General features: G+C 35.2%; 1 protein-coding gene across 1 annotated transcript in view; it reads left to right on the plus strand.

The window, feature by feature from the left end:
• Positions 1 to 14,176, plus strand: part of COL28A1 (collagen type XXVIII alpha 1 chain) — a 58,224-nt gene that overhangs the window by 5,642 nt on the left and 38,406 nt on the right. Inside the window, exons 8-13 of the mRNA XM_041408585.1 lie at positions 160 to 186; positions 1,285 to 1,329; positions 3,895 to 3,939; positions 4,235 to 4,288; positions 11,592 to 11,660; positions 13,105 to 13,173. Coding sequence (XP_041264519.1) covers positions 160 to 186; positions 1,285 to 1,329; positions 3,895 to 3,939; positions 4,235 to 4,288; positions 11,592 to 11,660; positions 13,105 to 13,173 — 309 coding nt within the window. The remainder of the gene's footprint in view (positions 1 to 159; positions 187 to 1,284; positions 1,330 to 3,894; positions 3,940 to 4,234; positions 4,289 to 11,591; positions 11,661 to 13,104; positions 13,174 to 14,176) is intronic.

Below are 14,176 nucleotides of genomic sequence, written 5' to 3' on the forward strand. Positions count from 1 at the left end.
AACAATTCAGAGAGTTATTTTATTGTTGTGAATAGTTAAATTTCTGAAACATAGTTCTTTACTATGGGGGGATATTGGGGCTTTTTCTACTTAATTAGCAGTATGTTAGGCCTTTGCTTTCTCTTTTATGATTTTTTTCTTTTTTCAATTTTTGAATAGGGAACTCCTGGCTACAAGGGAGATAAGGTAAGTTTTTGTAGAATAGAAGTAGTCTGAAAATACATTGTCATTTGCTGACAGTGTATGTGAAAGAATGGAAAAAAGAACTTGTCTTTTTGTCATGAAAGCTCCTGATGCAATCCCCAGAAGTAAATTCAAAATTTATGTAAATGCTTACAGACTGGAATGCTGAAAATAAAACAAAAAACCTCACAAAATCAGAGACTGTAATGTAAAGATAAAAAAAGAAAGGTGTCAACAACCAGAAAAACAGTTTTTGGAAGGAAAAGGAAGTTGTGGGTTGAAGAGGTTAAGTGGAAAGAAAGAGAAAATGCTTACTGCAAACACAATGTGACAACCATCAGCTTTTGAAAAAACTTACCACAAGGTAGTTTACTTTCAACCTATTTATAATTTGCAAGGGCTAATGCTCAATCAAGAAAATTTTCAATATAGTCTCTCCAAGAAGATAAAAAAACTATGCATTTCATTGACTTGCAGGATTCTAGAGATGAATTGCAAAGTGGACCATCATAGTGAAGAATGAAGCAGAGATTATTCCATTTTAACTTTTCTTGGTTTGACACTTATATCTCCACATTGTTAATAAAAGCAGTTCCTCTACAAATCTTTGTATTCATTAGAAAAATGCTTCAGTCAATTTTGTGATAAGATTTCATAAAAATGGGAACAGTAGACTGATAGGCCTACTTTTCATGTGTCTATAGATATGTTAAATCATCAGTGAAAGACTTAATTGTTTCTTGATTCCATATGTGCAATCTCACAATTGTTACTCAGGAAAATCTCAGACATCACAGTAATAAAATCAGAGCATGGAAAGGATCTCTGGAGACAGTGCAGCGAAGTGGAAAACTGCAGCAAAACTTATTAGATATTAAATGTGTTATCCTCTGATATAAGTTGGATGTTTTGCAGGCATTTTCAGGAACAACCTATCTTGAATAGAGTAGATCTTATCTTCTACAGACCATATATAATGATGCCGCTTCCAGGTCCTCAGAGTCAACTAAACCTCTTGTGCTACTGCTTGAAGAATCTTTAATGCACATAGCATAATCAAATAATCTCGTTTAGCTGTGAACCCTTTGATTTCTTATAAAGGGTGAAAGAGGAGAATGTGGAGCTCCAGGACCAAAAGGAGAAATAGTAAGTATAATTTTTAATTGAACTGTTTCATGTTGATGAAGATACCAGAAAATCATGGAATATACTCATAAACACAGCTTGAAAAGACTATTGTAAATTTGGAATACCTTATAATTCCCTGGTGGTAGAGATACATTCATAGTAGAAGAATGATTTATAAGAACTGAACCAACTGTTCACCACATTATTTTCTTCCATTTTGCCTAAGAAATACAGATCCTTACCTAAAACAGAAGCTGCCCTGACCTCTGCCAAGCCTTGCTTACACAGGACTGGGCATCTTGCAAAGAGCAACTAGTTTATTTCTTTAAAAGTTTAATTTCAATTTGAGTGTATAGTTATATTGCAATAAAAGCAGGTTCTTACCCGACGTAAACAACTTTTAGGTCTACGAACGCATCTGTGCTGATCTGAATTCACACTTCTATCCAGTCTTCCTTTCCTTTTAACCTGGAGTGCAGTAGTGTTGCAAGTGAATACAGATTTTTACCTGGTTTATCTACATTCTGAAAGATGGAAGGATAATGGACTAAGTGAGATAATCATGTATCTTGAGTTCATACAAGCGGGTTTGTCTGACTCATGCAAACCACTGATTTATAGTTCAAATAGCTCACTATCAATTAGAATGCACTTATCCTTCTATTAAAGCACATTTCTTCAGTTTTACCACCCATATTATGTTTACCTTTACCAAATACCACCTTGAAAAGTTTTTGATTTCCTGGAAGCTTTTATTTTTTATTTTATGATTAATTTCAAATAGGAGTTAATAAATATTCATTCCAGAAGTATTTATTGCAAAGAAAAAAAGGCATTATACAATAATGAAAATCTAAACAATGAGAATATCTTGTGGGATACTGTGGTTCAAAATTGTGGCAAATTTCAGACTTCAGTGAATCAGAAAAGTCTGACATATCAATGGAAAAGGAGAAATCTGTATCTCTCAGAGGAATAAAGAATGATCATACCTTTTTTATCCAGGCATGTAAGAAATAGCATGACATTATGTGAAACATCTACTAAGGTAAGAGGAAGCTGTTCAGAAGCTGGCAAAGAACCTAATCAAAGCAGCCAAGAAATCTGGATATAGAAAGCATGCCAGAGCTGCCAAAAATCTGCTTGCTTAATTTCTGTTGAGAACGGTGATGAAAAAACTTTGTCCTCTGATGGGGATCAGTTAGTTCCAGAATTCCCTTTGTATTCACAAATCCTGAAGACAGAACAAAGTTATGGCTTTATTTTTAAAGACAGTATTCTAGGCTAGACAAAATCAGACACAGAACACATATAGCCAATTGTATGAGAAGCAAATTCAGTATTCTGAGGTTAATCTTTGACTGGAGTGCTGGATATTGAAACATGATTGGGAGTCCAATTTGAAAATGTTGCATTTATCCACTACCACTTTTCAATCTCACTAATCAGACTGAATCCAGTAGTTTTAGTGCTTCATATCAGAGCTTTTTCAAGTGCTGTTCACGCTTGAAATTCAGACAGTTTCTGTTTGGTTTTGAAATCAGAACTGAGTCAAGTCGTATGTTTGTATGCTACCCAAAGTAGCCATCATTGTGTCAGCATATCACTGTTTGTGCCATCCATTGCTTGTGTAGTCGGGCTGGAAATGGGCTGGAGATGAGTGGGCTTACCTCTCTCTAGTGGCTGATGCTTGGCCTGGAAGCAAATGCCAGGGAGAATTGTTTAAAATTTCTTACTCTGAATCTCTAGGGGGAGCAGCTGATGGAGTGTCTGCATAGGTATCACTGCTAAATTTGTCAAGGCTATTAGAAGTTCAAAATATGACATGTCTTGAAAAATGCAGCAGTCTGCCAGTGCCTCTGCCCCTAGAGATTTTACTAATTAAAAGAAAAATTTAAAAAACAGTAAATTTGCTCAAAACTATTTTTGCTTTAAAAATAAATTATAACTGAGTATTGACTCAAGTGGAACTGAAATTCTGTAGAATATACAGTATGGTGACTAAAAAAAAACAGTGAAGCAGAAAGATTTTTGAATAATCTGCAGTGGTGATGACTGATAAGAACCCATTAAATGGAGAAATCACACCTACTGGAATTTAAAAAAGCATTTTAAATGTATTAAAATGGCATTTTAAACTTTTTTTGGATGCATTTTTAATGGATTTTGTGAACTATTAGTGTGATTCTTCCAGGCAAGTGATTAATCCATTTCATCAGCAGTTTGAGTTAGTGAGACAAAGTTGCCTGAAGTTATTCTAGTATAGACATTGCAGCATTTTTATTAAGAATTCTGTATCTAATATGCTTCTAGGAATTAAATTTTAAAAACTTTATCAAATAAAAACTTCTTAATCAAATAACTTAGACATTCACTGTGCTTGTTGTATATGAAAAGCGTTTTAACCAAATACTGAGGGTGGAATGTAACAGGCAATTACTGAACACAGTATGAGAGTAGCAGTAGTCTGGTGAGAGGATAAAGTCTCTAGAAAGCCATTACATGTACATGTCAAGTTCTTGGCATTTGAAAGCAGATTGAAATTTCCTTTTAATCTGATAATTGAATCTAATTTTTCCTCAGGGTTTGCAGGGCTCTGTGGGCCCTACAGGACCTCGGGGACCTCAGGTAAGGGAACTAAAAGCTACCAAATAAAAAGTAATTGTTATATTCTGTAAGTTTCTTCTGCATACAACCTGTTAATTCTGTGAAAAACAGACACATTTTTCTGCTGGCACTGGTTTTTAAATATTAACAATATTCAATGTATTGGGCACTTCACAGGGTATGATGCGGAAAATTCTTTTCCTTTAGAGCTTGGAATTGTGCTGTATGATAATGTACCCCATACAGGGGAAATAGACCCCTAACATTTATACGTGTCTTCAAAAGCAGCTCATTCTTTGCTTTGACTTTTTCATAGGGTATCAGGGGAGATCCAGGAGAGCAAGGTCTGAAAGGCATTCAAGGAAACAAGGTAAGATGTAGTTGTATGTGTCATTGAATATGTTATTTATATAGGGAGAGAGGATGTAGAAATTCTGTAGAACCTTGTAGTCTACTGTCCTTTTTTGTCAGTAGCTTTTTTGCTAGTGGTGTTATTTGCCCAGCAATAATGTCCCCACATGAGTGGTGCACCATCATGTGATGAAGGCTTGATGAAGGTGCACATGCGCCCGATTTCTTATCAGTGTCTCCAAGAACATTTTGTAAGAACATTTCTCCAAGAACATCCACAATAGGATGCAACCAAAGGCCTCCCTAGAGCCACAGCACTTATGTCAGAATTTCAACCACCTGAATATGTCTTGACTTTCACCATCACTTGGGAAGCTTTCTTTCTAGAATGTTTTTGCCTACAATGCCTGTGTTTAAAGATTTTAAGTATTTCTAGATGAAGGTTAAAACCTTCAGACTGATTATTTATAATAATTTTTAATTGCTCATGTGCTGTAAAAACTCAGGACAACTTTGAAGTTGGTCGAGGTATGAGATTTTAAGATAATTAATGCCTTAGTGATATTTAAATTAGATAATTTAGAGTTAATGACTACACCTTGTCAAGCAAAATCAGTTGGATAAAGTGTGTGATTAATTTAGGAAATTTTCTGATTTGCAAAACTTTGGGAAATTGCTTTATGTGAATATGGTTTTCTTGCCCATGGGAGAGTTATTAACATCAATGTTCGGTACAGAAAGATCTTCCATTTATCAGTTTGATACAAAGACTTTCTACGACAGGATCATTGATCACCTGGCTAACAATCTAAGTTACACAAGACAAATTAATTCATACAAAGCTGCTTTGTAAAAGATGTACTATATAAACACTTGTGTTTTGTGTTTTAGGCAACAATTTAATTAGAAAATTCACATAAATAAATTTAGATATGGGAAACATTTATTATAAGAAGTATAGAATACTGCCATCTATCATGATTTTCCTCCTCCTGACAAATGCTTTTTCATACTTCTCATTTCTTCATCTTCTCAAAAAAAGTTTGATTGGGAAAGCTGCTGCAGAGTACTTCAGAAGTGGAAAAAGAAATAGGATGAAGTTTGAAAGAAACTATTCATCCATGTGGTGGAAAAATCATGTCTCTCTCTAACTTTAGCACAGCAAATGACAGTAATTTTATATCTGTTGTTTCACACTGATGAGTCCAAGACAGTAGAACCAGATACTTCTATTATATACAAAACCATATTTGTTGAATCTTGTATGTTCTCTTGTCAGTCCCTTCACGTATTTTCATGGCTGTAAAATACATACATCTTTCTCTAGAATCCATCTGCATGGATACAATATTTATGGTCTATAGTTAGGCTTTAGCTGCAGATTTTCAGTAAGAATGAGAAACTTCCCTCTCTTATCAGCTTTCAGCTCCCCAGCCTGCTGTTTAACGTCTGTAGTCAAGATTTTTCTATGCTCAAACATCTATAATAATAAAAAATACTGCCAGACAAGTTTAGCTAAACATTTAGATAATTATACTTAAAGAGTATAGAAGAATCATATGTATGTTTAAGGGTTTTCTCTTGTCCCTACCTAATGCCAAAGCTAACCTTTGGCATTTTGGAGCTTATTTGAGATGAGTGAAAAATGTTTTAATGATCAGTACAGATAATCAGTGGTTGTTTTCATATTAATAAACAGCCATTCAGCTAGTAAAGGTCAAGGCCTTTTTTTGGTTCAGACATATAGCAGTCTTTCCAATATTTTTTGTCTTCACAGAAGGATTATTAAAATGCTCTTTTAAAATTAGTTTTCATGACACATAGTACAATATCTCTGAAAAGTGGCAGGTATTTATAATAGCCTTGGATAAAATAAATGAGTCTATTCTTAGTGCAGTTCCTTGACCTTTCCATTCTAATACTTTCTGCTTTTTGAATTGAACTTGTGACTTCCTCTTGGTAGCATTGGTACTGCTGTGACATAACAGAGAACAGTGCTGCTGAACTTTTATTCTTTGTTACTGGGCCATGTTGAGGTTTGAAAGAATAGATTCAGTTCCTCAAAATACAAACTCCAGATCAAGCTCAGCCTACAGACAGCTTGGGTCTCAGTTGCGGAGTGTGCAGTCCACTCATGCAGCTGGCTGGCTCGGTGCATCCCACACCTCTGTAATGCGGGTTATGGGCACGAATGAGCCCTCTCACTTAGCAGTGCCAGGTGGCAGACACAGGTGGGGACAGTGTCATCTGGGTGCTGTCTGGGGCACTTCACTCAAACAGAGTTAGGAATTGGGAACTGGCAATTTTCATTGTGTATCTCCTGTCTTCTGAACTAGACAACTTGGTCCTGTTTCGAGAGCAAATCCTGAGCAAAGAATAAAGATTCTTCTGCTTGTTTCCTGGTTTACTGACTTTCTATTGCCCATTGACAAGTTTCATACAAAGATTTAAATTTATCAATGAAAACTATTTTTAAAACGAAATTCTATGCTGTTTTATCTGTCTCACTAACTCCAAATACCAAAAGAAATACTATTCACATCTGTGCTTTTTATTTTCTTAGATATTTGCTTCACTTTAAGGCACTCTTCAACTTCATCAGCCATCATATATTATCTATATTGTAACATAAATACTTGGATCAAAGTACTTCCTTCAGCTATAAAACTTACAGAGAATTACAATGAAAACCAATAGGAAAAAAAATCACACAGAGATAATTAATTGAATTTGCAGAACACCAATTTATAACCCTGGATCTAAGGTAAAGACACTCAACTCATGTCGTGCTGCAGCTTATACAAGCACGGAACTCAGATTTGTGTTCCTTGTCTCACTAAGAATTTGAGGGTGGCCCATGATACAATTTTGCTGGATGATTCAACAATTTCCAAAACACAGAATACACTATCTCACTTAGTAAAATACTAAAAATAGAAAAAACCAGGAAGTTGGCAAAGAGAAAAGCCATGCTACACTTGGTTCTGCTCTAATATAGTAATGGAATACAGTCCATCATAAGCAGTAATGACGATAAACATTATCCAGTGAGAATCCCATCTGTTGTCTGACTTTCCCAGTAGTCTTATTTCTGTAATTTTCCTGCTTAGGTTCTACATATCTCTTAACTCAGTTGGTTAGTACAATTAAAAAGCACCTGAACTGGTTACTTCGTGTCTTTTGCTGGATTTACCAACATATTGTTGTGTTCTTATTAAAAGACAGCTTTGCCCTTCAATAGCAATACAACCCCAGAAAAATCCAACATTCTAAGACAAAAGGACTTAACTCATCATGTTTTCCTCTCCAGGAAGGAAACAGAACACCATGATTTTTTATGGAAAACAGAGTTCTAGTTATCAATATAGTATTTTTACAAAGCTAAATTGGGGTCCCCTAGTATTCTCAGTGTTGGTTAAAAAAATTATTTTAGTCATGCATATATCTATTGATTTACTCAGACAAGTTGACTTTTTTTGTCTGTTTTTAATTTATTTTCAGATGCTTAACTAATATTTATTTTTAAAAAACCAAGCCAACAACAATACATTCTATGCTATAGCACCAGTAAGGTTCCATAAGAGTAAATTCAAGGTAATTTTTGAAGATTTTTTTTTTAGTGAGGACAATAATAGCAATTATTCACAAATTTCAGTGAATAAATTACAGACCAAATTACATGGTTACAGACTATAAAATTGAGGTATGAAATCCAGTTGTGACCTGTGTTCCCCTCATAAAAAAGTGATGAGCAGGGAGTACTTATGGTCATTGTTTCAGAACTGACCTTCGGTTTATTTAAACTCTTGAACCAGCTACTAGATATAAAGTGCATGTTTCTAGAAATCACAATATATTCATGGAAAGGCTGAGAATGATGTTCTGAAAATCCACTGCTGTAGTAAGGAACCTGTCTGGAAAATTTGATTTGCACGTAAGATTTCCAATTAAAGGATAAAGTTTTATGAACAGACATCTAGTCAAACTTCTAAGGAAAAGGTTAAGTTTGAATGTGGATATTCAAAGCAGTTTTTCCCATAAAATCATCCTGGGACAATTCTGTAAAAAATACATCTTTGCATATTTGCCTGAATACATTTCCCAGAACAAGCTGCTAAGGGATCTGCTTCTTCTCTGATGACATATGAATTCTTTCCTCACTTATGTGGCAAGTTACAGCTTTCCCAGAAGACTGGGAAAAAGTCCAATTTTCCTATGAACAAGTTTAGTTTCTAGATATCTCAACTAAGAAATACAAAACATCAATAATATCTGTTAAAATATCTAAATCTATTTGCATTGTTTTTGCCAATGTTTACTTTAAAGATAAAATCATTAAGTTTGAAAGTAGGTTTTTTTTTTACTGTTGCTTAATCATTATCACATTATAGACTGAAATACAGTGTGTTTGTGTTCCTTACAGTATGTATGGGCTTTCTGAAAAGGAAAGAAATTATTTATATTGGCACTAACTGGAACTCATCCTAACATAATGAATAGTTGGGGGGAGGCAGATGGTGAGTTTTTTGGGTTAGGCTGTTAGGTACAATTTCAATGTGTAGAAATATTAAGCTCAGGTCAAGTGTAATTTTACTTCCCATTGCTCAAGTTGGTACTACACGCCACCTAGAAGAAAATCACAATAAGGGGAGAAAAAAGAATGTGAGCAAAGCATTAAACAAAGACAATTATTACCGAAAAGCTTTTTGGAAGAGCAGACTTTTCTTTTTACATGTAGACATAACATGATATTATTGCCAGAACTTCATGGTTTTCATAAATTCCATGATACCTGTTGCACCAAGACCACAGAAGATAAAATCCAGATTTTATTAATAGCCATTTGAAGTTTGAAACATTCAGTCTTTAAAACACACTAAATCATTTAAGTTTCCAAGTTTTGCATGTTGTTTGCTAAAAGGTTAAGTTTCTTTCTCCATTAATATTCAGGCATCCTCTTCTATCCATAAAAAAGTGTTTCACAGAACAACATTTTCATACTACCCTACAGACTTCTATCACAAGACTTCTTACTCTCCCTGCCCCAGCACCTGCCAATACCATACCTACAGCAACAGCTCTTGCAAGGCACATGACACCAGTTATTGAAAGGAAAACTCTGTAATATTTTTATCACTGGTAAAAAATATAGCTTTTGGAAAAATATTAACTTCAGCAGGACTCCCATCTGCATTCAAAGCATGGCTCTATCATGTGGGTGAACTTGCAAAGAAGTGAATTATTTGTGATAGGAAACATCCCTCAGAGTTATTGTCCTTGGGAAAATCTGTCAGGAACTGTCAGCATAGACAAGATATACAACGTCCTTTTGGGTGACAGGAAAAAAAAATTGAGAGCACTTTCCAAGCACAATAGAGGGGGTTGGCTTATTGTTTCAGCTGAGAGATGAGCCTGTATTTATCAAATACCATTTTTCAGCATGCAACAAGTTCCTACACCATTTCAGAGGTTTTGTTTTATCAACTGGAGGCAATGTGCTGAGTGGCAATGTGCCCAGGGCATAGTAGTGCTGTATACAGCTGATTTTTTTTTTTTTTTACCTGATGGATATTTTAAAAAATATATTTTCAACTTCACGTATTTTTTGGATTTATTCTGTGGACCATGCTCATACATCCTAGCACGACAGAAATTTCAGTCTGCCTTCTCCATTGAAGAAACAAGGATTGTGAACTGGAGCAGCTGATACTCAGCATACTGCCTGTGCCTGTTCCTTTCTCTCTCTGGTGCCTCTTGCAGGGGGTAGATCCATCCCTGTCCATCCTAAACTGGCTTCAGGCCCTGAAGCTGCTTGGGGCTGAACCTGTTAATGTGGCTTGTCAAGTGGAAAGGTACTGAAGCCCAAGTTGGTGCTGAGGCAAGGAAGTCTATGGGGTGAAAGGCAAAACTACATAGGCACCAGGCTGTAAGAAGCACACATGGGAATATCTTTGAGGAATTGTTGTTGTTGTTTGATCAGTTTCAGACAAACACATCAGGAAAAACACAGGTATGAGGAAAACTGGTAAATTTTCAATTGGCTTTATATCAGTAAAAATTGCATTTTTATGATAATCTGTATACAGATTAGCTGAATTGTGACTCTGGTCCGAAGGTTTCATGAAACTATTATTAGGAAACACAAGCAATAAGTTCTACCTAGGAAGACAGTCAACCTTTTAGCTGTCTTCTGTATTTTTGCAATAGTTGCATGCACAGAATCCACATGAACACAATAGCAATGTTGTTAATACCCTGTCAGTGTCCTGTGTGGAGATATGCTGTTCCACTGAGTGATGGCAGTTTTGTTTGTGCCTTTTAAGACATAACTTCTCCTAGTGCTGTATCAATTTATTAGATTATGAACATGTGCCACCAAATCTTGCATTTTGAGTAAGTTTTAAATTTCCTAGCTATTTCCAAGTTATTATACTGTTCTGTAGTGGAATGAATTTTAGTCTGGGCATCAAATTCCATGTTATTCTACATCTAAAGCTGCAGCAGTAGCACTACAAGTGCATAGTTATCATAAATTAAGCTTCAAGAATAGTCTGTTTATTTACCTCTTCTATATCTTTCCATTTCTGCATCTTAGCTTCATTCTTTGATTAAAACCTGATTGATTTTCTGAGGAAATGTAATTTTTTACACTTCCATTGACTTCTCAAGTGCAAAATTCTCATTGAAAAGTTGCAGTACTCAGCATAAAACATTTATCAGTAAATAAAAGTTTCAATCCCAAAAACTTAACACCTTCCCACAAAACAAACACATTTTGGTAAAAAAAAAAAATTAATAACTATGTGGCTCTGTTAACTTTGTTAGGAACACAGTATACAGAAGAGAGAATGAGAAGAAGGAGCTGCAGTCAAAGATGGCAGTAGGAACAGCAGTCATGCTGTATTTGCATTTATTGTAATGACAAGAACCTGGAGTGCAATGTTGGAAGCTTAAGCACTGCTTCATTTCCAAATAGCCATCTTTCTATCAAGAAAAGTCTGTGGAAGCATGAAAATATTGGATGAAGTCAGGACCAAAGATAGGACAAAAAAAAGGTTGTTTTTTTTTGTTTTTTTTTTAATCTTTCATGATGCATATGAAAGAGTGGCTTTATAAAGTTATTATATCTTGTATGGCCAGGATATTGGCCCTGCTTCTAATCTAAACATATTTCTTCAAGACAAATTTAGATTGTTTTGTTTTGTTTATTACTTTAAAAATGTATTTCTCTAGCCCTAAATGAGGCTTTGGAAATACACTCTGTCAGAATTTGCTTAAACTTCTATTCATACTAATAGTTTCTTTCCAATTTTTCTCTCTAGGGAGAACAAGGCCCTCCAGGTCCCTATGGTCCTGCAGGATCCCCTGGCATTGGAGAGCCAGGACCCAAGGTAACTCTCAGAAATATGTTTGTTAAAGCTATGGTAGTCATTTTCTAAAATTAAATTTCTCATCTACAGTTTTACCAAGTCAAACTTTTATCACCTAAATGTAAAACTGAATGACAGGCTTTTGTATTCACATAGGATAGAGATAAAAGACCTGCTTTTCCAGCAACTCTTGAATTTTGTGATGATCCTATTGATAGAAGTAATAAATAATGCTATTTAAAAAATGCTATCTCACTGTGTGAGATAATTTTAATAAATCTGCATCACTAGCAGATGCTTGCACTAATAAGTAATCCACACTTCAAGGTATAGAAATGCATCTCAGTCACTGTGATATGTGGCCAAGTGAGAGATTTGCCTTGTCATTCACTAGGGAACAGATATTCTTACAAGATTCTCTCGTGCAGCATTTCATTCCTCCATCTCATTTTATTGCAAAAAGACTAGAAGGTGTAATCCAATCTTGGAAAATCATGTCTGCCTATGCTGACCAGACAGATCTCGTGGGAAACTACAAAAGTGTCTGCATAGGAAGCATGACACCTTTGTTTACAAGAGTTTTGTCAGAGACCTGCATCTCAGAGTCAGACAAGAAATGTAAACTGGGCAGAACTAGACCTCACTCTATTTCTGGTGCCGAGTCTCTGGTGTAGCTTTCTGCCATGTTTTCCCTATGTTTTGGATCCAAAAGCCACCATTTAACACACTTATCCTTTTTTGCTTTTAGTGCTCTAATTTGTACATTCATTGAATTCCTGCATATTTCCTGTGCAGTAGGGGAGACCCCACAACACATAGAGGGCTTATGAGCTCAGAAACCAGTATTTTGCCTTGTAAAAGGAACAACACTTGGTCCTTCCAGAAGGGAAATAGTTTATAGAGAAGAAATAGCATCCCCTGTCTCTTTTTCTTTCATAGAAAAATAAAAATCCTCTGTGCCCTTATCCTTGAAGCACACAGTCCTCAGTAAACTGGAGAAATTGTGCAGATTATGACACATTCTAGGTTGAAGATGCAGAAACTGTACAGCTCCTAGAGTTCCCATGCAATCCCATATTCCACTGAAGCTGGCTTCAATTCAAGTACCTTGATAGAGGCTACAGTGAGCATCCCTCACACCTGAGCATTCCTGCTTTGGTACTGCAGCCAAATTTAGTCTGAGTTAACTCCCTCATCCCTGTCATCTCTTAGGCTTTGCAATTTTAAGCAGTTACCCCTATGTCTTGAATGATGGAATGCAATCTAGTGTTTCAAGTATTAATAGAAAGGTACTTTCAAATGTTTCTAAAACATCATGTATGGGTTTTTTTCCTTTAGGAGAAGTTGCACATTAGATTTCAAGCCTTTGTGGTGATGCCATTAAATTATCTATGTGTAAATGTTGTGCTCTTCAAAAGTACCAAGCTGAATTAGGACTGAACTTTCTAATTTTCTTTTTCACAAGGGTGCTGAAGGTCGAGAAGGTAGAATTGGATTGCGAGGACCTCCTGGAATTGGTGAGCCAGGATTACCTGTAAGTCAGTGATACATGCATTGGGAATTTAAATGCAACAAAATTGTGAGTGTAATTGATTGTCAGTAGCTGTATTGGCTCCTGATTCCATAATCACCTTGTACCTAGTCTGGAGCAGCTCAAGCTATTCCAGCCCAATGCATCAATAGTTGCTCGTAGTGGCTTATCCAAGCAGAATAAAACCACATCCAAGACACTTTTGGAAAGAGCTTTTATATACATATGTACTCCTACTTGTTTAAGTTGATGATAATCTTTAAAAATTGTCTAAAAAAGGACCAAAATTACATGCTTTTAATTATATCTTTATTTTCTGAATTACAGACTTTGGCAAGCTCTTGATTTAATGCTCAATGGCTGCTTTTTCTTCCTGAAATGTATAAAATGTATGGTTTTCTTGTTCCTATGAAGTCACGAATGTAGATGGGTGTTAGATTAATTCTAGTATTTTTGAAAGCTACTTTGTATTTGTGAAAGACTATTTTTCTCACAAAAATATTTGGAAACTTTTTGTTTAATCATCATCCTTAAAAAATACTTCCTAGCTTTAAAAATTGAAAGTTAGCTGAATTTTGCAAGAGGACAGAAAGTGTTAGAAAAATATTTATTTCTGTGTTTGTTTAAATCAAAATTAACGTTCTCTAGTGTTGCCTATATAACCTGTCATTATGTGTAAAAAATATGTTCAAATTGATGAATTTTATTGTGAAAAGCATGAAGTCATGTGAAATTATAGGGAATACATTTCACTGTAATACTAATTATTTTATTAAAAAATCTGCAGATTTGAGTTGTAAGAGTACAGTCTTTAGACATTAATTGTGTAATTCACATTAATTCAGCATTGGCCTATTCTATTCCAAATAATCCAACTAATGGTTGCTACAGTTAATTTTAATTGCTTGGGCTCAGTCAGATATTATGGAAGCATTTTGACTTACCAGTGTTGTAAGTGTTGCAAAATCCTGTACTAGTAAATTACACAAAATTTCTATTAAGAATT

Source organism: Onychostruthus taczanowskii, unplaced genomic scaffold (genome assembly GCF_017590055.1).
Source record: "Onychostruthus taczanowskii isolate IOZ18803 unplaced genomic scaffold, ASM1759005v1 scaffold3, whole genome shotgun sequence".
Lineage (NCBI taxonomy): Eukaryota > Metazoa > Chordata > Aves > Passeriformes > Passeridae > Onychostruthus > Onychostruthus taczanowskii.